The sequence below is a fragment of the Borostomias antarcticus genome, assembly GCF_949987555.1.
Source record: "Borostomias antarcticus genome assembly, chromosome: 9".
Classification (NCBI taxonomy): domain Eukaryota; kingdom Metazoa; phylum Chordata; class Actinopteri; order Stomiiformes; family Stomiidae; genus Borostomias; species Borostomias antarcticus.
The window spans coordinates 8399826-8424358 of record NC_140242.1 but is presented as its reverse complement, the minus strand read 5'-3'; the positions used below and the strand labels follow the sequence as shown (position 1 = coordinate 8424358).

Here is a 24533-nt window from a genome sequence, read left to right as displayed (position 1 = left end):
GGGAGAGAGAAAAAGGACAGAAAAGTAAAGTTGTGATAGGGTTGCGCTGGGAGCGAGGAATGAGACGTGGAGGGGGGAGAAGGGGAGCGAGTGTGTGAAACGTTTTTGAGGTTATGAGGTATGTGTGTGTGTAAACACCTCAGTCTAGCCAGGTCTACCAAGGCCCACACACACACACACACACACACACACACACACAGAGTATCTCCCGGGCTGGCGTTTTCACCGACAACCCTACCGCACCCTGGGACTGAAGCGTAGCTCGCTCCAAACTTCTGTCCACACAATCGCTACATACTGTAAACCGTGGTGACGGATGAGGAGGCTGGGATGATTCCGGAACAGTCTTAATGCCTGCAGTCGAATCCATCGCCTGCATCGGGAAATATCACACTCACCCCCCCCCCCCCCCCGTTCAAAAAACCATCCCGATTCTTAACGTCGCCACTTTCCCGCCTCTGGCTCCGCGCCAGCAGAGTTTAGACTCCTCCCACTGGGCACCGAGGCACTCTGGGGCAGCTGCTCCTTCCTCGGAGAGATGAAAGACGGCAATGTCTGCAAAGGGCTTGGTGGCCGGTAAAAAAACTAAAAAACAAGGTCTCTGTCAAAAGGAGGGAGCAAGGGCCAGAGCCAACAGAGGGTTCCTTTCATAGGGGGGGGGGGGGGGTCTGGAGCTGGAGGTAGCTGGCTAGCTCGGTCTTCACTCCGGAGGTAGCTAGCTAGCTAGCTCAGTCTTCACTCTGAAGGTAGCTAGCTAGCTAAGTGTGCTGGCTTGGTCTTCACTCTGAAGGTAGCTAGCTAGCTAAGTGTGCTGGCTCGGTCTTCACTCTGGAGGTAGCTAGCTAGCTAAGTGTGCTGGCTCGGTCTTCACTCTGGAGGTAGCGAGCTAGCTAGTTATCTGGCCCCGTCTCTCTGGAACGTTCTGGTGAATGAGGGTGCGGAATCTCACCCGTTGTAGAGAGAGGGTAGAATGAAGTAGCCTTCGGACCGTTTCTCTAGTTTAGACTCCCACCTTCTTTTCATTAATGGGCCATGCATACTTTCAAGAGCCACAACAATGTACCAACTAGGTTATATCTCTATGTTATGAAGTGTGTGTGTGTGTGGCCGGGGGGGGGGGGGGGGGGGGGGGGCACACTAGTGAATGGCACACTAGTGAATGTGTCGTGTTGCTCCAAATATCACTATTGCTCCCATAGAGACCTCCTGCACAATCCACCCGAAGACAGCACTGCCTTTAATAGCCCTGGGGAAGCCATGTCTTTGAGCGGAGAGGGAAGACTGGGAGTTGACTACAGCAGACCATTATAATAACCCAGAACTGGCTGCCAAGCCTTGAGTGCCTCTTTTCGTTAAAGGGAAACGCCCAACAACCCGTTCAATGTGTATCACACAGAGCAAAGTACCACAGGAGTCCACATTTATTAGTCCTCCATTATAATGGTGAGCTCCTTTCAAACCCAAGACGTAATGGCTGTGCACCAAGGCCTCAGGCACATGGCTGTGTGCACTGCAGGATCTCTTCTTCACTCCTCCCCTTCAATTCTGAAACATTCTAGAGCTGGGCAAAGGACTGAGCTGGGATCAGCTGAGCTTAGTCAGTCAAGGGGAGAGACGTATTGGCGTTCAGTTCAGAGAGCGTCCAGCTGGGCGGAGCGCTCAGCTCTCACTGACCGATGTCTTGGAGGAGCGGTGTTAAGTGGTCCTGGCTGGTGTCCAGCAGACCTGTCATGACCTCACCTTCTCACCCTCCTCCAACACAGCTAGCTCCTTCTGGACATTTGGGGGGATTCAATCACACACATACAGGGATGTAGACCAACTGACATGCTCCTGCTTAAGATAAACAAAGAGGGCCAGTATTAAAATGTTACTGGAAGGTGCCAACTGTCTAGCCACACATTGTTATTCCATTCTGCTGAAGGACATGGACCATGAGCAAAGCTAAATAAACTACGCTGTAACGAGAGACAAAAACGAATGTTGTTCTGCTACAGCTAAAATAGGAACGTGTTTGTTTTGTGATATCATATATACTTCAAACTTATCGGAGTACACTTGCTTGGACAAACAGCATAGCAGCTGGCACAGACAGGAAGTGAGAAGGCAGCAGAGTGAGTTAATGTCCTTCCTGTGAGCTAGCCTTGGTAAAAACACTTGTAACAAATGTTGCACAAGTGTTGACAGGAAGATGAAGAACCAGGGCTCAGCCTTTCTTACAATAACCATTCACTCACCAACAGAAGTGAGTGAGCCGTGAATGTTTGAAGAAGGACATAGCCTTTTTCTGACTAGCGTCTCACAAACTAGCCTTTGGGGAGTTCTGCTAAAAAAAGATTTAAAAAAAACAACAAAAAACATCCATTGCAGAGAACTCCAAACATACTCTATAACTTTTGACAAGCCAAGATGTGTTGGAAACAATGTTGTATGTTTTCAGAATTAACCGACTTCTGCGTACCACTGCTACAAACTAGCTCCCCAACGAACCTCTTCAGTACAGAGCTTCAGAGCTACAGTTAAGCGCAGTGCCAGACTAGGGTCTGTGTGCTCCGGGGGTCTTGTCTGGAGATGCTCAAATAGGCCTCGCCAAACAGTGGAGAGCGGTTCACATGCGCTCGCCATCACTGTCGTCCGCAGGCCTGGAGTCTGCCCATCTCTTCCCAGAAACACTGGGCAGTCCTGGTGCCTGGAAGCCACTTACTTCTCAGTCAGTGAGGCTTCTAGGAATTAAGTCACTTCTTAGCCTAGCTACAGCCCCTGAATCTGAATCTTCGAAATGCGATTTAGGGTCTGGAAAGACTCTTATCCAGGTTGATTTCTCAGTTGGAATTGGAATGGTAAGGGGGTGAACGGACTCCTTTGGCGACACCCATCTGGAGGAAGGTCTGCAGAGGGAGGAGCTTGTTCAGAATGAATAATGAGGTGAAACGAAATGATCTCTTGATCTTGAAAGTATCTCTTGATCTTGAAAATATCTCTTGATCTTGAAATCTCTTGATCTTGCAATTTCTGCTCTCTCTTCCCTTAATCTTTCTTTATTCTTTCTCTTAAAATTCCCTCCTCATCTTTGTCTCTTTCCACTCCTCAAATCCACTTCCTCTCATCCCCCAGCCCTCCCCCATCCTCTCATCCTCACTCCTCTCTTCTCCAACTCATTCTTGTCCCTCTTAATTCGTGTCTCACACACTCAGTGAACTGTCCCCCTCGTCCATGACTGTGGACTGGAGGAAACGCGGTCACCATTTTGTCAAGCTGCCAGCCCATTCCTTTGCGAGCGTACACACACACACACACACACACACACACAACACACACCAGCTGCTGTCAGCGGCCCATTCTGGGCTGGGGCCAGAACACAGCTGAAGAGAGGAAAGGAGCTGCTAATTTTGGGGTGAGAGGGTCTGGTTTCTGTTCTCCCTCGGTGTTGCAGTACAGCGGTTGCCATGAGGGACTGTTGCTATTGTGTTAGCAGGAACACACAGGGTTACCTCAGCGAACAACCTACATCTCTCAGGATTTTCTACTGGGAACCAATAATGATAATAATATATGCTAATAATGCTAATAATAATACAAATAAATAGTAATAATTATTATTATTGTTATTAATATTGTTATTATTATTAATAATAATATTATAATGCAGTGTATAAATGACAATTTAATAAAATGTTCTACTGGAGAGATACACATTAAAAAAATAAAGAAGGGCAGTAGCTCACAAGTGCAAAAGGAGCTACAGTAGTTAAAAGGAGCTACTGTAGTTAAAAGCTAAAGTGAAGAGATACATTTAAGCTTTCTATTAAAACTATCCAGCGAGCTGGCTTCCCTGATATTTATAGGTATTGTGTTCCACAGCTCTGGGCCATAATTGACAGGCTGCACTCCCGATCTTCAGTGATGTCATCCTATAGTGCTCTGAACACAGTCTGGAGTTATTCATTCAACCAGAAGCAAAGACACACAAGCAAACACTCCCTCAACGCACGCTCCAGGCGGAAGGACGTTTCTGTCATGGGATAGGGGTCGTTCCCACGACGACCCTCCGTGTGACCCCCAGTCTCCCTGCCCGTGTTGATTTACATGTGTCAGAGACAGCGGGGGAGGGGGTGGGGTCACACATTTACATAAAGGCTCTCTCCGCGTCATCGGCAGGGGGATACAGTATAAATCTCTCACTCCGCCAGAATCGACGGCCCCGCAACGGAATATTCAAAGGCCTGTGCAAACCTGGCTTGACATCGGTCGTCTCACACACACAAAGGAGTCAGAAGGACTGAGAGATGGACGAAAGTCAGAACGACCCCAGAGACTTTGATATGGCGCAGACAGCCAGTTCCACTCCAGCGTCCGACGGGGAGAGAAATGGCCTCCTCAGCACTCTGGCCGCGTGGCCTGAGGATGAAGCCCAGTAGAAAGCGCCAGCCGTGCACAAACGCACGCACGGAGAGAGTCCCAACCTCTCTGGAGGCGGTGGGTTGGGTTGGGCTGACGTGAGCTTGCATTGCAGCACGACTAGGCGAAAACACCCATTGTGTGTGTGTGTGTGTGTGTGTGTGTGTGTGTGCACGCGCATGCGTGGGTGGGTAGTTGTCCAGACCTGACAAAAGTGCAAGACAAGACACACATGGTTAGATTTGGACAGTGAGAGTATGTGCAAGAAAGAAAGAGAGAGATGCCAAGATGTTTGAGCTAACTGGCAGAGAGTCAGACTCTTACTCTGAGAGATACCCCCCCCACACACACACACACACACACACACACACACACACACACACACACACACACACACACACACACACACACACACACACACACACACACACACACACACACACACACACACACACACACACACACACACACACACACACACACACACACACACACACACACACACACACACACACACACACACACACACACACACACAGCCCTGAAAGCAACTCTCAGTTCCCATAACTCTGTGTAGAGGAAGCGAGAGCGATGTGTGTCTCTTTCCAGGTGAACCCTCTCTATCCCTTTCAGAGTCAGAATTTCTTCATTGTACTTGCATACTTGCATTGCCACTGTACTTGCATACATAGGATTTATTTTCCTGACGCCACGGTGCTCACAACAACAATGGACAGGTGCATCTCCATCACTTCAGCTCAGCATCATTTGATTGGATAAAAACCCAGTGCATAAGCTCAGCATATCAGAGGGAGGAAGTCTCAATGGAACAGCGGGGAACTCGAGTCTCGTCTTTGTTACAGTCCAGGACTTTCACATCCTTCTTCTGACCCCCCCCCCCGGCTCATCCTCCCACCTCCTCTTAACCTCAACCCCATTATCTGAGCGTTTAACGGACGAGTCCGATCGGAGGACGACTGGTCGTCCCGTCCGTCAGTCTAGCCCGGCGGATTGGAGCAGTGTGGCCCAGGGCCTGCAAGGATGAAGGCGGTTCGTTCTCAGATGAAACCCCCCCCCCCCCCCCCCCCCCAACACACACACACACACGCCTGGCTGGCTTCTGTCTTGTTGCTTAGCGCGTTGCCAGCGCATCTGAAAACCCTTCGTCGTGCGGCGTGAGCCCGGGGCGGGGCGGTTCGGAGCCCCCTTCACGGAGGCCCTTTTTTTTCCGGGGCTGGCTGGTGTAACCGAGCAACGCTGCGCGTCGGAGAGCTTCTGACACGTCTGCTGTTTTGGGCCGGAGCGACGGGACGGTCAGGAGGCTGAACACAGCGGAGGAGGAGGAGGAGGAGGAGGAGGAGGCCGGATTCTGTGAAAAGCAGAATTCCTTCGATAAAAGTAACACCCCCACTCTAGATCCAGTCCAGCTTCTCGGAGCCAGAGGAAGAGGGGGGAGGGGGGAGGGGGGGGGGGGCGGAACTATTCATCTGGAGTGTGAAAACGCCAACAGATCTGCTTTCCCATAAAACAGAGTATCTCCAAGAATCAAACAAACACACCAAGGTCAACCGTTGCGGTTTGTTAACACCGCAAACGCGCCTCGTGTGATATTGCCGATCACGTAAAATCGGCGTGTTGCCAATAGAACGTTGTTACACTGAACGTACAAGACTCTGAGCTCGACGCTTAAAAGTGTAGACAAGCTTGTGTATCGCATCGCCAAGCCCAGAAGACGATCAGTGTTTCCACGGTGTGCTAACAGCACTTGGGTCATGCAATCAATAGCAGCAGACACCAGGGCGAGGGCCCCACACCACAGTTACATCACTCAGACCAACACCAGCCGCCCCAACGCCACTCCTAGACGGGCTAAAGTCCCTGTCAAACAAACAGCCGAATATAACGTACCAACACAAAACCCAACGACACACTCGGAAGCACATCGCCTAAAATATATATGCTGTATATATCGGGTCGTCGTCGGTTACGAGCCTCTCAACTTCCAACGCTCGGAACACCCGGATTCAGATCCCAGCGTCTCAGGTTTTAGTAAGTCACTAATTTACTTTTAGTGAGATGGAACACGTGACTACGGTTAGTGGTTCGGTGTGTCACGTCTGGCTCCTCTGGGCGGGAATGTCCCACTGACGGACTACGGGGAAAATATAGCACAAAAGGGGGGAAATGATGTCTAATTGAGGAGGGCTGTTCGGGGGAGAGGAATGTTTGTGCTAGCGGTGACGCTCCTCATATGGCAGGGGCGAAGGAGGAAGTGACCACAGAGTCGGGGAAGAGGTCTGATAATGACTCACAGGAAATCGCCCTCCTCCACACGGATCACGCTTTGTCCAGCAATGAGGTTACACACACCACAGGCACGCGCACACACACGCGCACACACACACACACACACACACACACATACACACACACACACACATATATCACACACACACACACACATATATAACCAACAGGGGTATGGTGTGCTCACACGGCACACACACCATAACAAACGCTGCTTTCAATACCACGCTATTAAGCGAACAAAGATATTGCTCAATACGCCGATATCGTTGTAGACAATAGAACAATGGTTTGGGAATGCAGGGTGATAGGGGACATTAGCAGGGAGGGGCTACGGTGTTGAAAGTCATGAGACACTCAGGTTAGCAGCGCTGGCATCAGCAGGAAGCGCGGCCCCCCCCTACGCGCACGCCGTTCTGTGCGGCTTAATTTCCTGTTTGGATGAAGCCCATCTCTCTCCGCCAGCGGCGTGCTAGAGGTCAGACAGAAAGCGCCGTGGTGTCAAACACACACACACACACACACACACACACACACACGTAGACATGGTATGTCACTGAGGACTGTTTATGGGGGGGGGGGCTCCATGTCAGCTGCTTTCCACATGGACGACTTCATCTCTGTGTTGTTGGGCGCTGGGTTCAATTAGCTTGCTGGCGGCGCGCCCGAGTTCTCCGACTGTGCCACCCAGAAAATTAAACCACAGGTGATTTACAGGATAACCCTGCAGAGTAGCTGTGCCCGGGAGGGGGGTGGACAAACACGTCACGTCTCTGTACATGCGCCACAGACAGACAGACAGACAGACAGACAGACAGACAGACAGGCAGGCCGGCAGACAGACAGAGACAGACAGGCAGGCCGGCAGACAGACAGACAGACAGACAGAGACAGGCAGACAGACAGGCAGACAGGCAGGCAGGAAGGCAGGCAGGCAGGCAGAGACAGGCAGACAGACAGACAGACAGACAGACAGACAGACAGACAGACAGACAGACAGACAGACAGACCACAGGTCAAATACAGTGGGCTGGATCTACGGTATGTTTGGACCATGGACCATGTTTAGTATGCAACATTGACACGTCTTTCCTTTCAAAAATGTACTTTCCTGACAAAATGTGTTTTCCTTTTCCTGATTTATACGGATGAGATGATGTTGTGCACAATATATACACACATGCGCGCATACACACACACACACACACACACTTTTCTTTCCCCTTAACACAGAGGAGTATCACAGAGAGAGGTTGTGTGTGTGTGTGTGTGTGTAGCCCACTCTTCCGCTGGTCAGACAAAGCTCTCCCTGTTCACAGCCTTTTAGCAGCCACTTCACACACACAGCTCAAGGTAGCGGCTCTCTGGAGTGTATTCTCCCAACGCGCCTCCGACTGCAAGGAGACCTGCGACTGAAAGGCTTTGCTGAACCCGAAAACACCAACACACACACACACACACGCACACACTCAACTCAATTCTCATCACCCATTCTTTTGCAAGGAGCCCAAGACAGCCAGTGAATCTCAATAAGTCAGTGTCAGAACGTACCGTACAAGCGCTCGCACATTAAGATACACAAACAAACGCAGGATGTGTGCTCCGTTATAAGTGTCCCTCAGGATGTGTGCTCCGTTATAAGTGTCCCTCAGCGGAGAGGAGGAAGGTCCCACACGGACACACCCGAACCCGCCATCTAACCACACGAGACAGCCCCGACACCACACCCTGGGCCTCGCCGCCGCACACACGGCGCCCGTGTGACACACAGCCGCCAGCCGGGGGCGGGGCGGGCACCGAGGGGGGAGGAGTCCGACTGCAGAAAACCCTCTTTCCCTTCGCCATGTTCATTTTGTGCGCCAGAGAACACCGTCATCCGATTGGTCAACGTCAAGGTACGTCGTAGCGACGATCGCAGGAGATGTCAAACTAGGCAGGAAAATACAAAAAAATTCTGACTCGTAAGACTGTTCATCTGGGTGTCGTCGATTATGTCACACTATGTTCATATTCGGGCCCGACGCTGGAAACTTTGTTGGCAATGAAAAATCTGGCCAAAATCAGTCTGAATTCGTGTCGTCTGAACCTGCCGTTAGACGCACTTTTTTTTTTTTAAACAATTTTTGAAATCAGGCATGGGCCTTTTCCTCTGTATTTCCCTTTCAGAGGAGCGATCAGAAAACAATCTCGCCAATCTTCTGTGAGGTGAGCTACCCTGGGCGGGTTTAGGTGTGACGACAGCGAGGAGCGGTTGAAGTTAGCGCGTGATAGATGTTGATAGACAGATGGCTCATCCAATCACCTAAGAAAGTAAGAGTCCGCACACATGTGTGCGGACTCTTACTTTCTTTGGTACATATGCTTTTTTAGTCCAGCACCTGCCTTATTAATTGTTTTGGGATGTGCGCGACCCACTTCTGATTTGGTCATCCAATCACCTGCCAAGTGTTTCTGAAAGGGCCTGCCCTTTTCCAAACAGTTTCCGATGGAGAGTTCCCAGATGGTTATGTGAAGCGGACCATCTGGCGGGTTGGGTTAAAAGGCCAGGGGGGGGGGGGACACACAACCGGGGGACTTTGATAATGATGCATCTCTGAGCGGGGGGCAAGGGGGACCTATAAAACCGCCTGGGCTGGGAGGGCTCCAGTCATACCTCTCCGTTATCAACACAGAAGGACTTGCTTCGTTACGACCCCGTGGTCAGGCTGAACGCCTCAATCTAGAGCTACTGGACAAAGATGGGAGACGTCGCGCCGGAGCCGTATACTCATCATTCATGGAGAGGGAGTGAGAGAGAGAGAGAGAGAGAGAGAGAGTGGGTGAGAAAGAGAGAGAGGGAGGGAGAGAGAGAGAGGGAGAGAGAGGGTGAGAAAGAGGGAGAGAGAGGGTGAGAAAGAGGGAGAGAGAGAGGGAGGGAGAGAGAGAGGGAGAGAGAGGGTGAGAAAGAGGGAGAGAGAGAGGGAGGGAGAGAGAGGGGGAGGTAGAGAGAGAGAGGGAGAGAGAGGGAGAGAGAGGGAGAGAGAGAGAGGGAGGGAGAGAGGTTGAGAGAGAGGGGGAGAGAGAGAGGGAGAGAGAGGGGGAGGTAGAGAGAGAGAGGGAGAGAGACAGAGAGAGAGGGAGAGAGGTTGAGAGAGAGGGGGAGAGAGAGAGGGAGTGTGTGTGGGTGTGAAAGAGAGTGACAAAGACTAGGAGAGAGAAAGAAAGACAGAGACAGTGAAGTATACAGGCAGCAATCTCACACTTTAATGACCAAACACGACCTTGCTTGACCTCCGGCACCTCTAGAACATATTGCCATCGCTGCAGACGACACAAAGCGAACGTCTTTGGTGACCACAGGACTTGTGGTCCTGTGGTCCTTGTGGACAGTCTTCTGTCTCCATCAACACAGCACAACAGACGGCCAAAGAAAATAGTTTGCAGGCGATGTACAGTAGAAGCGCAAATAGCTCACCATGTAGTGAGCTACATTACAGTACGTCCGGTAAACTGGTTTTGTCCATTTCTGAGGTGAGCTGTGCCTAGCAACTCGCTCTGAGTCTTCTGCTCAATGCACACACCATTGTGTTCTCAGTCTCTCTGCGTCTGCGTCTCTGCGTCTCCCCCTCTCTCTCTCTCTCTCTCTCTCTCTCTCCGTCTCTCTCTCTCTCCATCTCTCTCTCTCTCCATCTCTCTCTCTCCTGGTTCATGGTCGTTAGAGGTGGCCGGGAGTGTTGCCATGGAGACTCAAGACAGTGTGTGGCATGCTGGTGAGTGAGTGACCCGGGTCGTCGGTGATATTCTGTCTGCTCGCGGGGCGAGGCGCCGCCGTTGTTTCTGGCCCGCTTTCTCCTCCCGTTGACCCTCGCGCCGTCCGTCTTCCGTCCTCTCCGGCTGGCGTCTGTGTCCTCCTCTACGTCCGTCTGCTTCCCGCTTGCCCCTTTGTCTCTCCGCGTCCCCTCGTTCCGTCAAGACGTATGCTCAGAGTTGTGGGAGGAGAACGGCCTTCGGTCTTGACCTTCGGTTTATCTTCTCTTCCGAGACATTTCAGACGTTCTTCGCCTCGGGCCTATTATGAAAACATCGAATTCGGGACGTGGGAAAGAGCTTCTCAAAAAAAAAACCTTCAGAGCATCAAACGTTATTCTCCATGTAGCGTTATCACCGCGCAAAAGAGGGAACGACGAGTCGGAAACACCCCCAGACAACGCTGTCAAGTTCTGACCTGCGGAGTGTGTGACTGTCACATGCTTGGATCAAACCCGTGCCCCGTCACCACGAGAGCGTGCGGCGAGGGGTGGGCGCGTTTATCTGCGCTGCCGCATGTCCCCCATCTTTGGTTTGATCCGGGGCTCATTCCTAATGACTTAATTGGACGGATTGCTGGATCTCGCCAGGGCTGGGGGGAGGCAGCATGAGGCGAGGAGCAACAGTGGGTTACGTTATATGGGTCAAGGCTGCGTGGGGTGGGACTGTAGTCGTAGTCATAAAGGTAGCGTGTGTGTGTGTGTGTTTGTGAGAGAGAGCGTGTGTGTGAGAAAGAGAGAGGGAAAGAGAGAGAGAGAGAGAAAGAGACAAGACAACCAGACATTCACACTCAGGCTAATCGGTCTATAAAAGGACCGCAGTGACTGCAAATAGATAGAGGCTACAAACAGATGCTGAAAACAGTACGGAAAGTGTTCATATCTGGCTGCAGTTCAGCGGCTTGCGCCCTTGCTTCGCGTTGATGTAGGGTCCCATTCTGCACAGCTGTGAGGATCTGTGGGCACAACCGTGTGTGTGTGTGTGTGTGTGTGTGTATGCGCGTGTCCCGACCTGAGAGATGTGGTTGATGGAAGACTCCATCCTGCGTAGCTGGGAGGCCTGGATGTCCAGCAGCTGCAGGACATTGTTGGCTAAGGCGTTGATCTGGTAGGCCACGCTGGCCAGGGACTGGGTGGTGTAAGCTTTGGTCTCCTCCAGAGCTTTCCTCTTGTCCTGGGCCTGAGAGGGAGAGAGAGAGGAAAGAAAGAAAGAAAGAGTGAAAGAGAGAGAGAGAGATAGAGAGAAACAGAGAGAGTGAGAGAGGAGAGAGAGAGAGGAGTTGAATTAATGTTGAATATCCACCGTAACATCTTTTGACCACCATTCAGATTAGAAAAAAAAAGGCTGCCTCCATTGCCATACCGGCGCCGTTTTAAATACCGAAATAAAATCAACGGCACGAATAATACAAGAGCAAACCGACAGAGAGATGACTGAGAAAGAGGTGTTGGTGATGATTCATCATGCGAGTGATGATGACACTGCGTTCTAGAGCAGGGCAACGGAACCACCGCGCCTGATCTCCCAACCCAACACAGTCACTCAACACAGTCACTCAACACAGGCCCAAAACAGACACTGCGTTCTAGAGCAGGGCAACGGAACCACCGCACCTGATCTCCCAACCCAACACAGTCACTCAACACAGTCACTCAACACAGGCCCAAAACAGTCAACACAGGCCCAACACAGTCACCCAACACAGGTCCAACACAGTCACTCAACGCAGGTCCAACACAGTCACTTAAGTGTCTGATCACCTCCATGGTAACTTGCGGACGCATGGCTGATTGATCCATGACAACGAACGTGCCTTCTATCTAGCCATCCAATCACAGCTGTGATTGATAGCTAAGTGACGGTGTCTGCGACATTACAAAGTTTGGTACATGTAGGTGTAAGACACCCCTGTCCGACAAAAAAAATGTATACAGTGACGTCATTTCAGTCTGTCAACACTTTCAAAAGTGTTGTACGACGAAGTATAAATAAATTGGCCTGTAGTGTGTAACAAACCGTATGCATGTCCGTGATATGAGCTTTGTACCCCCGCCTGACTCACTCCCCCCCCCCCCTCGCTTGGTTAGTTAACACCAAGGGGGAGAAGTGACAGAGTAACTGCTGCTACAAGAGGGAATCAAAGAAGCAGATGTGTGGCATGATAACAGCCTCCAGGAATGAAGAGAGATTCCTCCAGAGAGAGGCGATGGAGCAAGGGGCCGTCTGTTGGAAAGGGTTCACACATTATGCACACGCGCACCAGCGCTAATGCACACAGGCACTTTTGACCAACCAAGTCGCTGTTTTAGAAGCCTTTTAGTAAGTAAGTAATTAAACCTTTATTTATCTTCTCAGCACGAGTGCACAGAGTGCTTTACAGTGGGGAATTAAAATAAACATACAGTTCACATAGGCAGAAATCATGACAACATGGGAGGGGGGGGTCAATAGTTGGGCTACAGATCTCCAAAAGCCTGTCTAAACAGGTGGGTCTTCAAGAGTTTTTTTTTAAAAGAGTTCTCAGAAGTTGAGGCTCTCAGGTCCTGGGGTAGGGCCGTCGCCCCAAAGGCTCGGTCACCCTTAGTCTTTAGCCTGGTCCGAAGCACCAGGATCGTGTTTTCCCTGTGCAACACTACTCCTCTTTCGGGCACAGAACAGTCTCAGTCTATACTCGACGTGACGCTACAAATCTCATTTACAACATTTAAGCAAACAAAAAAACAATGAAGGATAAAATGAATTGCCTTGAGAATGTGAATAGTGACGCTACACATACAGGGATTTGGCTTTGTGGAGATTAATTTGAAACTAGGCTTTCTGGGTAAAAAAAAAAAGACCCAGTGTGTGTGTGTGTGTGCGCGTGCGTGTGGATGAGGTTGCACTGTGGGGACAGTCAGTGGCCTGAGGCATTGTGGCTGTTGAGAAGATGGGGATTGAATGAATTGTCTGTTCCGACTTCTCACAGCTCTGCACTTTAGTTACCCCATCCCTCTTCACTTTCTACCACACTTAAAAAGACAATCTTCCAACCTGTAACCAGCTCTGTGGCCTAGTGGTAGAGTGTCCGCCCAGAGACTGGGAGGTTGTGGGTTCGATCCCCGGCCGAGTCATACCAAAGACTATAAAAATGGGACCCATTGCCTCCCTGCTTGGCACTCAGCATCAAGGGTTGGAATTGCGGGGCTACATCACCAAATGATTCCAGAGCGTGGCACTGCTGCTGCTCACCGCTCCCCCAGGGGATGGGTCAAATGCAGAGAACAAATTTCACACACTCAGGTGTGTGACAATCAGTGGAACTTAGTCTTAGGTGACAGCGAGCAGTGTCGTCGTCTGGTGTGTCCTGGTAGCCTACCAGGTGTGCCAACACTGTAACGCTGCATACATTATACCAATCAAACAGGTGATTTATAAGTTTGAGGTATAGTAGTTCTATCTTAGTGGATACTATACCCTTAATATCAATGTTGAAATAAGAATAGCCTACAAAAAAAAACAGCCAAGCAGTTAGTAACGTAGGATGAACTTGAACTGTAGTCAGTGTTGGCAGGAAGTAGACACTTCAAATAATAATATTCTCTCCTTCAAAGGAAAGTAACTGGCAAAATGTTCAAAAGCCTTTATTGCGATGTGCCGCATCACGCATGGGTTGTAGGTTCTCCAGCTCAGTCTTTTGTGTTCCCGACCAAATAGCACGCTTTCCTCACCGCGCACATCAGGGCAACGTGGTTTAGGATTGCTAGGCCTACAAACGGATATGTGTTTTTGCAAAAGAACGCCTCAAATATGTTGTAGCCCACAGTTTAATCGGGAATAATACTCAAATCGGAACTGTAGCCTAATCATTGAACAACAGCCTAGGAACTGGTTTGTTTGTGTGTCAAAAAACAAAATAGGAATTGGATATGGAGTTTGGATTACTGGAAAAAATGAAAAGAGTAACTTTATACCAGGAAGATCCGTGGTGAAGCGAGTACTAGCCTACGGCAGGCCTTATCTAGGACTATGGAGCGCTGTGCTCGCGGGCTGCACTCTAGGACGAAGTTGGGTGGATGGATGGACTTCATTTTGTCCTCTTGGTAAAAGTTGATTGTGCTCTAAAACCATGAAAGAATAAAACAAAAAAAATGCAGCACACAAAGTAGATAAGATGATGGTTGGGAAGCAAGGGGAACTGTTTCTTACATCTCTTACAACATAGCCTACATAGATAAATAAGGTGAACAGTAGTAATATTGTTATCTCAGCAGCGGGGATTGAGATTGAACAATTTGATACTGAAATAAAAGTAGCCTCTCTTTTTGGATTCGTCACAAAAATGTGATTATTTCAAAAGCAGGGAATGTGCACTAGACATGGAACACAAATGGGAATGGAAATGTGTTGGTGACTTGGTCTTGTTGGATGGTTGGACAGCTAAACTCACAACATTCTAGACTAGGCCTACTAGCCAAGAAAATATATACCCTTGATTGCTATAGCTCAAACTCCCAAATCACCTGTTTGATATTCTCTTTAATGGTGGTGTGACATGTGTTTCCGGGCATGTTAGTGTGATAAGAGATTTATGATAAATCCTTCTCGTGCCGTTTTGCGATTTAAACCGAAATCATGCATGTTGTGCATGCAGCCATTAAAGCTACATGAGATCTCAGCATTTTGGCGGCCCCTCTGGTGGTGATCGGCACTGCGTTTTAAGAACCACACTTCCCACAATTCTCCGCTCACTCGCTGTAATGATGGGAAAAAAATATGATAAAATGTGTATGGAGCAGACTGGATTGGAAGATTGTAGCTACTTCAATTGACAATGCAGGTAAATACCAGTCTTTTTTTTGTGTGTGCATGTAGATAAATTCGCTGGGACGAAGTGTTTGTTGTCTTCATGATATTGTGACACGCAAAAACATGTCACTTCCGTTTCCACTACAAGATTTAACGCCAGTGTACTAGCCAGTACACCGAAATTCTAGAATAATAAATTCACAGGGTCTCATTTAGTCTCATGTCAGGAAAACGATTTTTGGGGTCTTGCTAAGGCCAATTCATAAACTAATAGCAAGTAAAGATGAATATTGAACTATAAAAAAGTTATCATAGAGCTTTAAAGTTGTTTCCTCCAAGTCCTGAGTTACATTAAAGTGTAGCCTACTCCACAGCCATGGACTCAAACATTGGTTGCCCTCAAATAAACACAATCTAATGACTCGTCTCTGATTCATTAGTCCAATCCACCATCCCAGCAATCAATCATCTGAGCTGGTGCTAGTTTTGTGAAATCATTTTTAGACAAATATTCTAGATCTCCGTTTTCCATGTTGATCGCTGCAAATAGCTAGCTAGATAGCTAGCGTGGCTAACGTGACTGTGATTGACTAGCCTCGCATCATCAGGCTCTCCTCAGGTGATTGACAGCCAGATGAATGGCGGGACGATCATGACAAGTTTTAATTGGATAAACCGTCCCAATGTTAAAATGTCAATGGGAATTCCAATATAAACCACTCGGGAGCTGGCATACTCTACGCCTACTTTTAGGCATTTTGACAAATCACATGTTAGGTTACATCTAAACAAATTACGATATCTTTTGGGGTTTTGTATTTGTGATCTAATTTAATTGGTTAGATAACAGTTGATAACAGTCTGAAATCACTTGTGAATGAAGCAATATGGCAGAATATGAGATGCAGTTAAGTTAAAAAACAATCTGAAATCAAGGATTCTGTATGGGTATATGCCAGGCTTATCCTAGTGTACAGGGTGAAAGTTGAGTGAAAGGGCCTGGGAAAAACTGTCTTTGTATCTTAAGGACAGGTATCTGAAGGACATTCCTCAGTGGGAGAACCAAGTATTTGTTGCCTCAACTCAAGGGTAAATAACAGAACAAAACGAGTGCTTTCCCGCAGCTGGAGACTGAGGTAGTTTCCATTTCCCACACAAGAGCTCCAGCAGAAACTCCCGGGGCCTTGGAGCTCATATCTCTCTTGTGAGTAATGACAGACTGGACAGTGGGGAGGAGGGAACAAGTGACTGTCAACAAAATGTCTCGGCCAACACAGTATATAAAAGCAGTATTCTCATCCACATTTCAAACTGCCAATCCCTAGTCTCCCCCACACTCAGTCAAGAATAGGGTTAAGTCAATAGTTACATAAACGTAGTACACGCCTACATTAGCTACAGCCTATTTAAAAAAAACAACACACGATAAGATAAGAAAAGCTAACTGCGATGCTAGCCTAGGGTCTAGATTGCTGGAACAGCTTGAGCCTGGGTAGTGGCATCCAGCTTCCTCTGGGAAGTGAGGCGTCAGCAATAGGAGGCAGAGAGTGCTGGCCTTGCCCTTGGGGGTCTGGTCGGATGATGTCTAAGATGCGTCCTTCCTTCCACCATTGCTCCACTCGCACCAGTCCTGCCCCTAGAGATGAACGACTGCTTCGAGGGAGGGAGGAGGGGGGAACGGTGCGTCTTCGTCACAACGTCTCTCCAAGGCGGGGTGTTGGACCGCTCCGCTGGCAAGGCGACACCGGCACTGGCTGCTCGGGAGGCGGGCAGGAAGGAAAGGCCCAGACTTCCTCCCTGAGGGGAGCGACTGTGTTTCCAGGGTCAGGGAAGAGGAGGAGAGCTGCCTGCCTACGCCCTCTCTGCTGTCCCTCCGCCCCCACCGCACTAGTCTGGCTGGAAGTAGGAAACGGACAGGACCAGGGCGAGAGCTGAGGCCTGGATCTAAGATGGGGCAGGGCGAGGGAGGAAGGAGAGGGGGGAAGGAGGCCGTTTTCAAAACATGAAAATGAAAAAGAACGGTCTCGCACACTGCTGGGCTCCATAGTTATGGCATTTATTGTACCAGAATCAAAAAATGTGTGACGTTTCAAGCAACGCTCTTCATCAGACAGTTTTCATTTTGTTTCATTTCTTTTTTTTTCTCCATTTTGACATCTCTCGTTTCAGCTCGGCACCTGCCCTTTTTTGGTTTATGGATGTGCATGTGCCACTTTGTTTCATTTTCAAAACATGCAAACAAAAGTTTACCACGGCTCGGGTTTCATGTCAGACCAAATCATGCGCATGTCTGGGAGAAGCTCCCGCTGTTCTCAACAGTCAAACTACCTTTACGACTTAGCGACTGACATGCCGCTGAGAGGTCGAATGACAGGGCCGCCTAGCACTGATGCAATAGCCCCCTGCTATGTGACGACAAGTCAGAACATTCCCCGCTAAAACAGGATGGGACGGTGTGGTTCCTGTGCTGTTCCTTTCCGCCGGCGGACAGACAGACCTACAGTTTCCTAGTGTCGCGACTCCGAGGGGAGATGCACTCAAGAAAAAAGGAAAATAGACATCTGGAATAGCCTTAGTCCGACATAGCCTTTAAGGATACAATAAAAAGGTTTCTATGTGGATGTAATGTTTCTTGGTAGATCAACCGTCTTGACATGAAGAGTCAAAATCGGACAACCTGACTGATCTTGTCTTTGCTGAGCTTCCTCCATGCTGTTCTGACAAGCCAGCCCTTCCCGTCCGTTTGCTGCATATTTAACGCCAAGACTAAAATTACTTTGATGTCTTGTAGTCCTCTCTGAACTGTGGGTTCACGGGGTCACTCACGGGCCTCGCCAGGTTCTCTGCTAGGATCTCGGTGCTTCACGGACCACTGAGTAAGCGGGCAGGACAGAGAAGGTTAAGAAAGTGTTGACCGAAGCCATGACGTCAAAGTGCTGTGTGAGTTGTTGTATTGATTATGGACGGAGAGTTCTGAGATTGAGGAAGCTGTATGGGGAGAGTCATAGTCAAAGATCACAGCAGTAACGACCCATAATCTGGCTGGCAGACTGTGTAGGGACCAAACCTAGCATGGTATTTAGCTTGAGCTCAGCCATCTCAATTCCATTTAGTTACAATCATCCTCAGGTGTGCTTTAGTCAGAGCTGACACCGTTGAGCTATACCAGGGGCAACACCTACATTTGGAGCCCTGTGATGGGTCTTAATCTGTAATCCAGAGACAATGGTTTATCCTAGTGAATCCGTCTGTCTGGTTTGCAACAGATTAGATCGCTACCCAATGAGAACAGAGAGAAGGCGAGTTAAAAATAGATTATGTAGTGCAAAAATAAACCTGCATTCAAAATGCGTTATTTTCAAATGCGTCTTATTTTGACAGATGGTGCGATGAACGGGAATGCAACCGCGCCTGGAGGGCAGAAAAGAAACTCATGAGAAACAGAACACCAACCAGATACACCTAAGAGACACTGAGAAGTTGAACAAAAAACTCACTGAAACTCAACATTCACGTTATGTAGTTCAATTCAGTAAACTTCAATAGAGTTAAACTCAGCAGTCAATGCCCCCTTTCAGACGCAGCAGCAGGATAAGTGATTTTATGTCCTGTTTCACCGCAGGGGCACAAGAAAGCTAACCCCACAAAGCAGAAGGTTCATCTGTACTTGAGGGTCTGTAAGGGTCACAATTAAAAATTCGGTCAAAAGGGCCGGGGACACGACAGAAAGACATTAAACACCAAGAGCTCAGAAGCTGGTCTCTAGCACATTCCGGATGAAGTTTCACTGTTAAAATCAAGCCGCTGCTACACTGAACAAGTTCTTTGTTGTTGAAAAAATGTGAATGAAATAGCTGTGGAAACCAGACAGTTCAATCTCATTTGAACTCAGTAACAACAAATTATTCAAGCATGATAATCTAGTCACAAATCGTTAATGCAGTCAAATACACTGAACCTAGGACAAAAACTGCGATCACTCCCATGTACCTGCTTCTTGAGCACCCTAATTTTTAAGTCCTATATTCTGACCAGGAAATATCAAATCGGTCCAGTCTGGACCGAACCAAAACATGTGCCAGCTAAAGGTGGCATGACAGGTGGTGAGGCGTCAGAACAGGCCTGGCTGGACCCGCCCGCTAGCGCTTTCCAAGCTGAGACAAAAAAACAACAAAAACAGGCCAGTCAGCTGAGAGCTAGGCGTGAGAGAGCAGAGAGATCAGAACTGGGACTCAGTATACTCCTGAGGCAGAGCTACAGGAAAAAATGACAAATTTGATCACCTCCAGGTTTTGCCTGGCTCTCTTCCAGGGAAAACAGTCAAACACACATCACTTCTGCTGGGCAGCGGCCCGAGTCTACTGACAGTGAAGTCATGTGTTCAGGACAAACGCAGAGCAACTCGTCCCCCCCCCCCCATCTTGCATTCTCAATGATAGTGACTGATGCCACTGTCATTACGCTGTCAAAAATAGACTAAAATGAAACTGTACGTCTGCCAAACTTTGACATAGCCTACTTGCCTCGTTTTGGGAAGAGTAGGGCCCTCGGAGTTGCCTTTCAGGAGAGTTGAACATTAAAATACCTGACTGAAAAAAAAGTGTTTGACGAGACATCATGTCGTCCGCTGCCCTCCTCTTTACGACCTCTAGAATGTGCATCTGTGCCGCCTGCCAGTATGACCAGGTGGCCCAGTGTGTACCTGTCCCAGTGTCCTTGTCCACAACAACAACAAATGGCCCTGTCACTGGGGTTAAAAAAAAACATGGCACTGCTGCTGAAAGATAAGTCACCGTCCAAAAATGGAAATTATATCTCCAAGCCTCTGTTGCCATCATATTAAGGCCGATGGCTTAGGCCTCTATCTTAGTAGTAGCAAAATGTCTTAACTAAATGATACTGAGGATGACATTACGGAAGAGGACCAGTGTTTTTTTTTTTTTTTCATGGAAAGAACCTTTATTTTAACTTGCCGGTTCTGTTTCACTCAAACCCGTTTTCCACCCAGACTCGTTCTCCTGACGTCAAGGCAGGCCGCCGTTTCTAGAAACGGGAGTGTCACCTGCCCCGTCGTGGCGTAATACGCAACACAGCGCGATCAATCACACGCTCCCTCTCACGCTGACACGATCGGGACACCTGCTCATACCGGAACACCACCTCTCACACATTCCATCACACACACACATGCACACCTCCCTTTTTAACACATACGCATAGTCTCTGCGGTCAGTCGGAAAGTGGGACAGTGACTGTCCTCGACCAGCTCCGGCCATCTGCTGCTTAACAGTAGACTGCACAACTGTGCCACAGACGCGTTACCAGCCAATAGGCTCTTTGCACAAGCTCCACTACTTCCTGAAATTCTACAGGCATCCTTATTTCCTGTCCTATACTATTGGATGGAAGTGATTAATCAGGTGTGCGGCACACCTGATCACACCTGATTAATCACTTCCATCCAATAGTATAGGACAGGAAATAAATATGCCTGTAGAATTTCAGGAAGTAGTGGAGCTTGTGCAAAGAGCCTATAGGCCTACCAGAACAGAGAGAGAGGAGGGCAATATGAGGGAAAGACAATAGTCAATAGTCCCTGGGAAAAAACTGTCAAGCCGAGACATGTTGCAGTGCGCGGCTTGGTGTAGAGCTCATCTGTGTGTGTGTGTGGGGGGGGTGTAAAAGTAAGTATGTAAATCAAGAATTTTTGCTACTCAACACGGAATATAGCGCTACAGGGAATGGTTTTATCCACTAAAAATGAAGAAACAGAGCAATTCTGCGATGGTACTCTTTTACCCAGGGATCTATGACAAACTAAGAGAGGATTGACAGCTGAATGGTCTCACATATTAGCCCACTACGTTCCCTAAGCAGTTAAATTGTGAGAGACAAAGTTGTGCCAAGAGCCAAATTACAGGGAATCCTGGGAGTGGAGCTGGTATGGACACACCCTCTCCAGCTGACATGTTTGTCTTATTCTTGTTTGAATACCCAGATACTGTTTCCTGGTTTTGGTCCGTCACTCAAACATTCCTCTGATGTCTTCAGCAAACATCTGGACTCCACTCTATGTTTTAGGGGAGGCTCTTTGTGGGGCTGACCTCTTGCAGATGAGTATGCTTGTCAAACCCAAGGACCTCAGTAGCTTGGAAGCTCCTCTTGAAAATGTGCAGCCACAACTCGACCATAGTGGTGAAAAGTGGAATTGATAACCTTATATCAATTTCATCATTGTACTCACAATGCTATTGGACTAAACGACCGCCAGTAGTTCATATCTGAGGCTTTTGTTCACATCCAGAATAATGCAAGTCATACAATTGCAGTGGCACATAGAACAAAGGCTAGACACTTTTCACATTTTGAAGAAATGTTGGTCTAATCAATATACAAGGTCTGATGTCTAGGTTTTCAAGATGCAGTCAGAGGGAAAGCAAATGTTGCAAATGTGTCCACTTAACTTTTCTCTTACTCCATCACAATAAGTCGGAAAACATTGGTAGGTTAGGCTACTCAATTTGAACTGCTAAAGATTGTTTCTTGATGCTATAGCTACTACTGTACATAGTAGCCTAGCCTTCATGGTGGAATTAAATCAGATTGAACCCAAACAACCCCCGCTAATAAGGATAATTAAACATAATTTGTCAATTAAATCAAATAACCTACTACAACAAACACAAAATAAGCCCCACCGCATGCAATTGACTTGGAGCACGGCGCAAAACATTGGATGGAAACGATGAAAGTATCATATGAAACGATAACATTTTAATACAATCGAATAAATCATTTCAGTTCATTATTAAAAGCTTCAACGTTGCTGCGAATGTAACAGTCTGATCCGGACAACTTTACACAGACACACCCTCTGTGTAAACGACAACTATAGGCTATCAGATCAGACACCTATAAGTCTAATAATGAATGGGAGCGTTCTCATTCTCAGTTCATGTCCAACATGTCCACAGCGTGGAGATACAGAAGATACATTGAAGTCAAAAGCATAACGCGCCCCGTTGTCGCACAATTTCATTTTGATCCTTAAATTTCTTAACGCACATTTCCTGTCCCTGCATCCCATCAGCGTACGACAAAGGATTCCAAGATTGTAGCGCTTGGTAAATTCATGGTTTTGCCTCCTCACCTGCACATAGTTGTTCTCACAGTAGTCTGCAACTCTGGTGAGGTTCTGGTAGCTCTCCACAAGAGCTCTTTTGCCGGCTGGAATTTCTTCCTCTAACAACATTTGTAGCTCTGCCATCTTACATATCTCCGCATAGCCCCCTTGCCTCCCCTTTGATCGAAGCTACCAGCCCCAAGCTCAAAACTCCTTCGCCTGGTATTGTGGAATCCCTGCCTCGCTTTCAAGTCTTTGCAACCTATCACCCACCCCAGTGAAATCGGTTCGTTTAGAAAAACCATGTCAGCACGCGGTGCACCGTCGCAGGGCCCGATCTGTAGTGAAGTTACAGCAGGCGAACTGTTAACCCTCTTTTTTTTTGAAGTGCTCATTTTTGTTTATCTATTTTATCAAACATTCATACAACAGAGAAATATGATGAGTGTAGCTGCACCATAGACTCGTTTGTCCATGTGTGCTCCATAGGCCTATAAATTGACTCTTCAGCTACGTGACTGCTGCACATGGTTAAAGTAGTAGTAAAGAGAAAATCATGTTAAGCCCTGTTTAAAGGTTACTTATGATCATATACATTGGTTCAGATCAAAAAGTTGACAAATCTAGCACTTTTGAGAAAGTCTGATAATTGCTCTACCACCGTTTTGGTCATACAATGGATGTGGATGGGCAACTTGAAAAATCATTCAAAAAACCATGTTAAACTCTCAATTCCAAAGACAAGAAACTCACCGAGGTGTTAGTTGGCGTTCTGACATATAATTCGCCATAAAGTAAGATTCTAGTTCATCTGGAAAGGCTTTTTTAAATATTTAGCATAGAACTATTTAGTCGCAGCACATATGTGCGTAAACTTCCGCAAACTAGGTAGCCTAGCAACATAAAAAATAACAATAGCTACCGTTAGAGGTCTTCACGGGTCGGGTAAATCCGAGAGGACCCGAACCGGACCCGAAACCCGTACGGGTCCGGGTCCACATTTCCACGCTTTTATTATGGTTCGGGTGGATCCGATTCTATTACCCCGGGTCCCGGGTCTGTTTGTCATTATGCATAATACCCGAGAGAAACGCATGACGCAAATTCAGTGAGACCACGGGCGTGACGCGAGTGGAGACATGGCAGCCACCACCAGTAGCCTAACTTGTGAAAAATAAGCTGAAAGAAAATTAATATAAAGAGGTCAAACCTAGTGGCAGCTTTGTGTAGCCTTATTTATTTACGGCCGTTTCATTTCCATGCTGCCACAACACAGCCTGACAAAATAGCGATTGATCCTGTCAAGATTGAGAGGATAAATCGCAATTCCATCAAACTGTGATGCAACAGCATGCAAGCTAACAGCCGTGACAGCCTAAGCGATAAATGCTACTGCTACTTGCTACTACTGCCTGTCGGATCCGTAAAATACCCGATCCGACTCGGGTCTCGGGTCTCTGTCCTACTCCTGCTCTCGGACAAAATCGGGTCCGGTATACATATTTAAAAAAGTGATCGGATTTAGTCGGATCTCGGAATGAATGTCTCGGGTCCATCTCGGTTTCGGGTCCACATTTTAGACCCGAGAAGACCTCTATCTACCGTAAATAGTTCAGCTTCCTGAATCTCCTCTGCGGATTGATCTACACATCTACAACGGTCACATAAATACAAGTCAATGGATTTCATAAAATGATCAATAAAACCCTACAGGATTCATACTTTGCAGCGAATTTGATGTCAGAACACCAACGGACACCAATTACCCCCTCGATGAGCTTCTTGTCTTTGAAATCGAGAGTTTAACATGTTTTTGAATTATTTTGCAAGGTGCCCACCCACATCCATTGTATGACCTAAACGGTGGTAGAGCAATTATCAACCTTCTCAAAAGTGCTAGTTTTGTCAACTTCTTGATCTGAACCATTGTATATGATCATAAGTAACCTTAAAACAGGGCTAAACATGATTTTTCCCTTTACTACTCCTTTAATTGATTGGAGTAGGCTAGGGGCATGTGTCACCTCTCAAAGGGAATCTGAAGTTGTTTGGCACTCAGAGTTCGCCTGTCAGTTTTGCTGTAGGTGAAGTGGTGAGGTTTCCATCAGATCTGCTCTGTTTACACACTCCCTTC

General features: G+C 47.9%; 1 protein-coding gene across 5 annotated transcripts in view; it reads right to left on the bottom strand.

The window, feature by feature from the left end:
• The window catches only part of abi1a (abl-interactor 1a), a 45872-nt gene extending 23287 nt beyond the window's left edge, over positions 1-22585 (bottom strand). For all 5 annotated transcript variants that reach the window (XM_084443335.1, XM_084443339.1, XM_084443337.1 and 2 more), the window contains exons 1-2: positions 22427-22585; positions 11503-11670 (exon numbers count right to left, since the gene is read on the bottom strand). In XM_084443335.1, coding sequence (XP_084299461.1) covers positions 11503-11670; positions 22427-22543 — 285 coding nt within the window. In that variant the 5' untranslated portion in view covers positions 22544-22585. The remainder of the gene's footprint in view (positions 1-11502; positions 11671-22426) is intronic.
• Positions 22586-24533: the final 1948 nt, after the last annotated feature.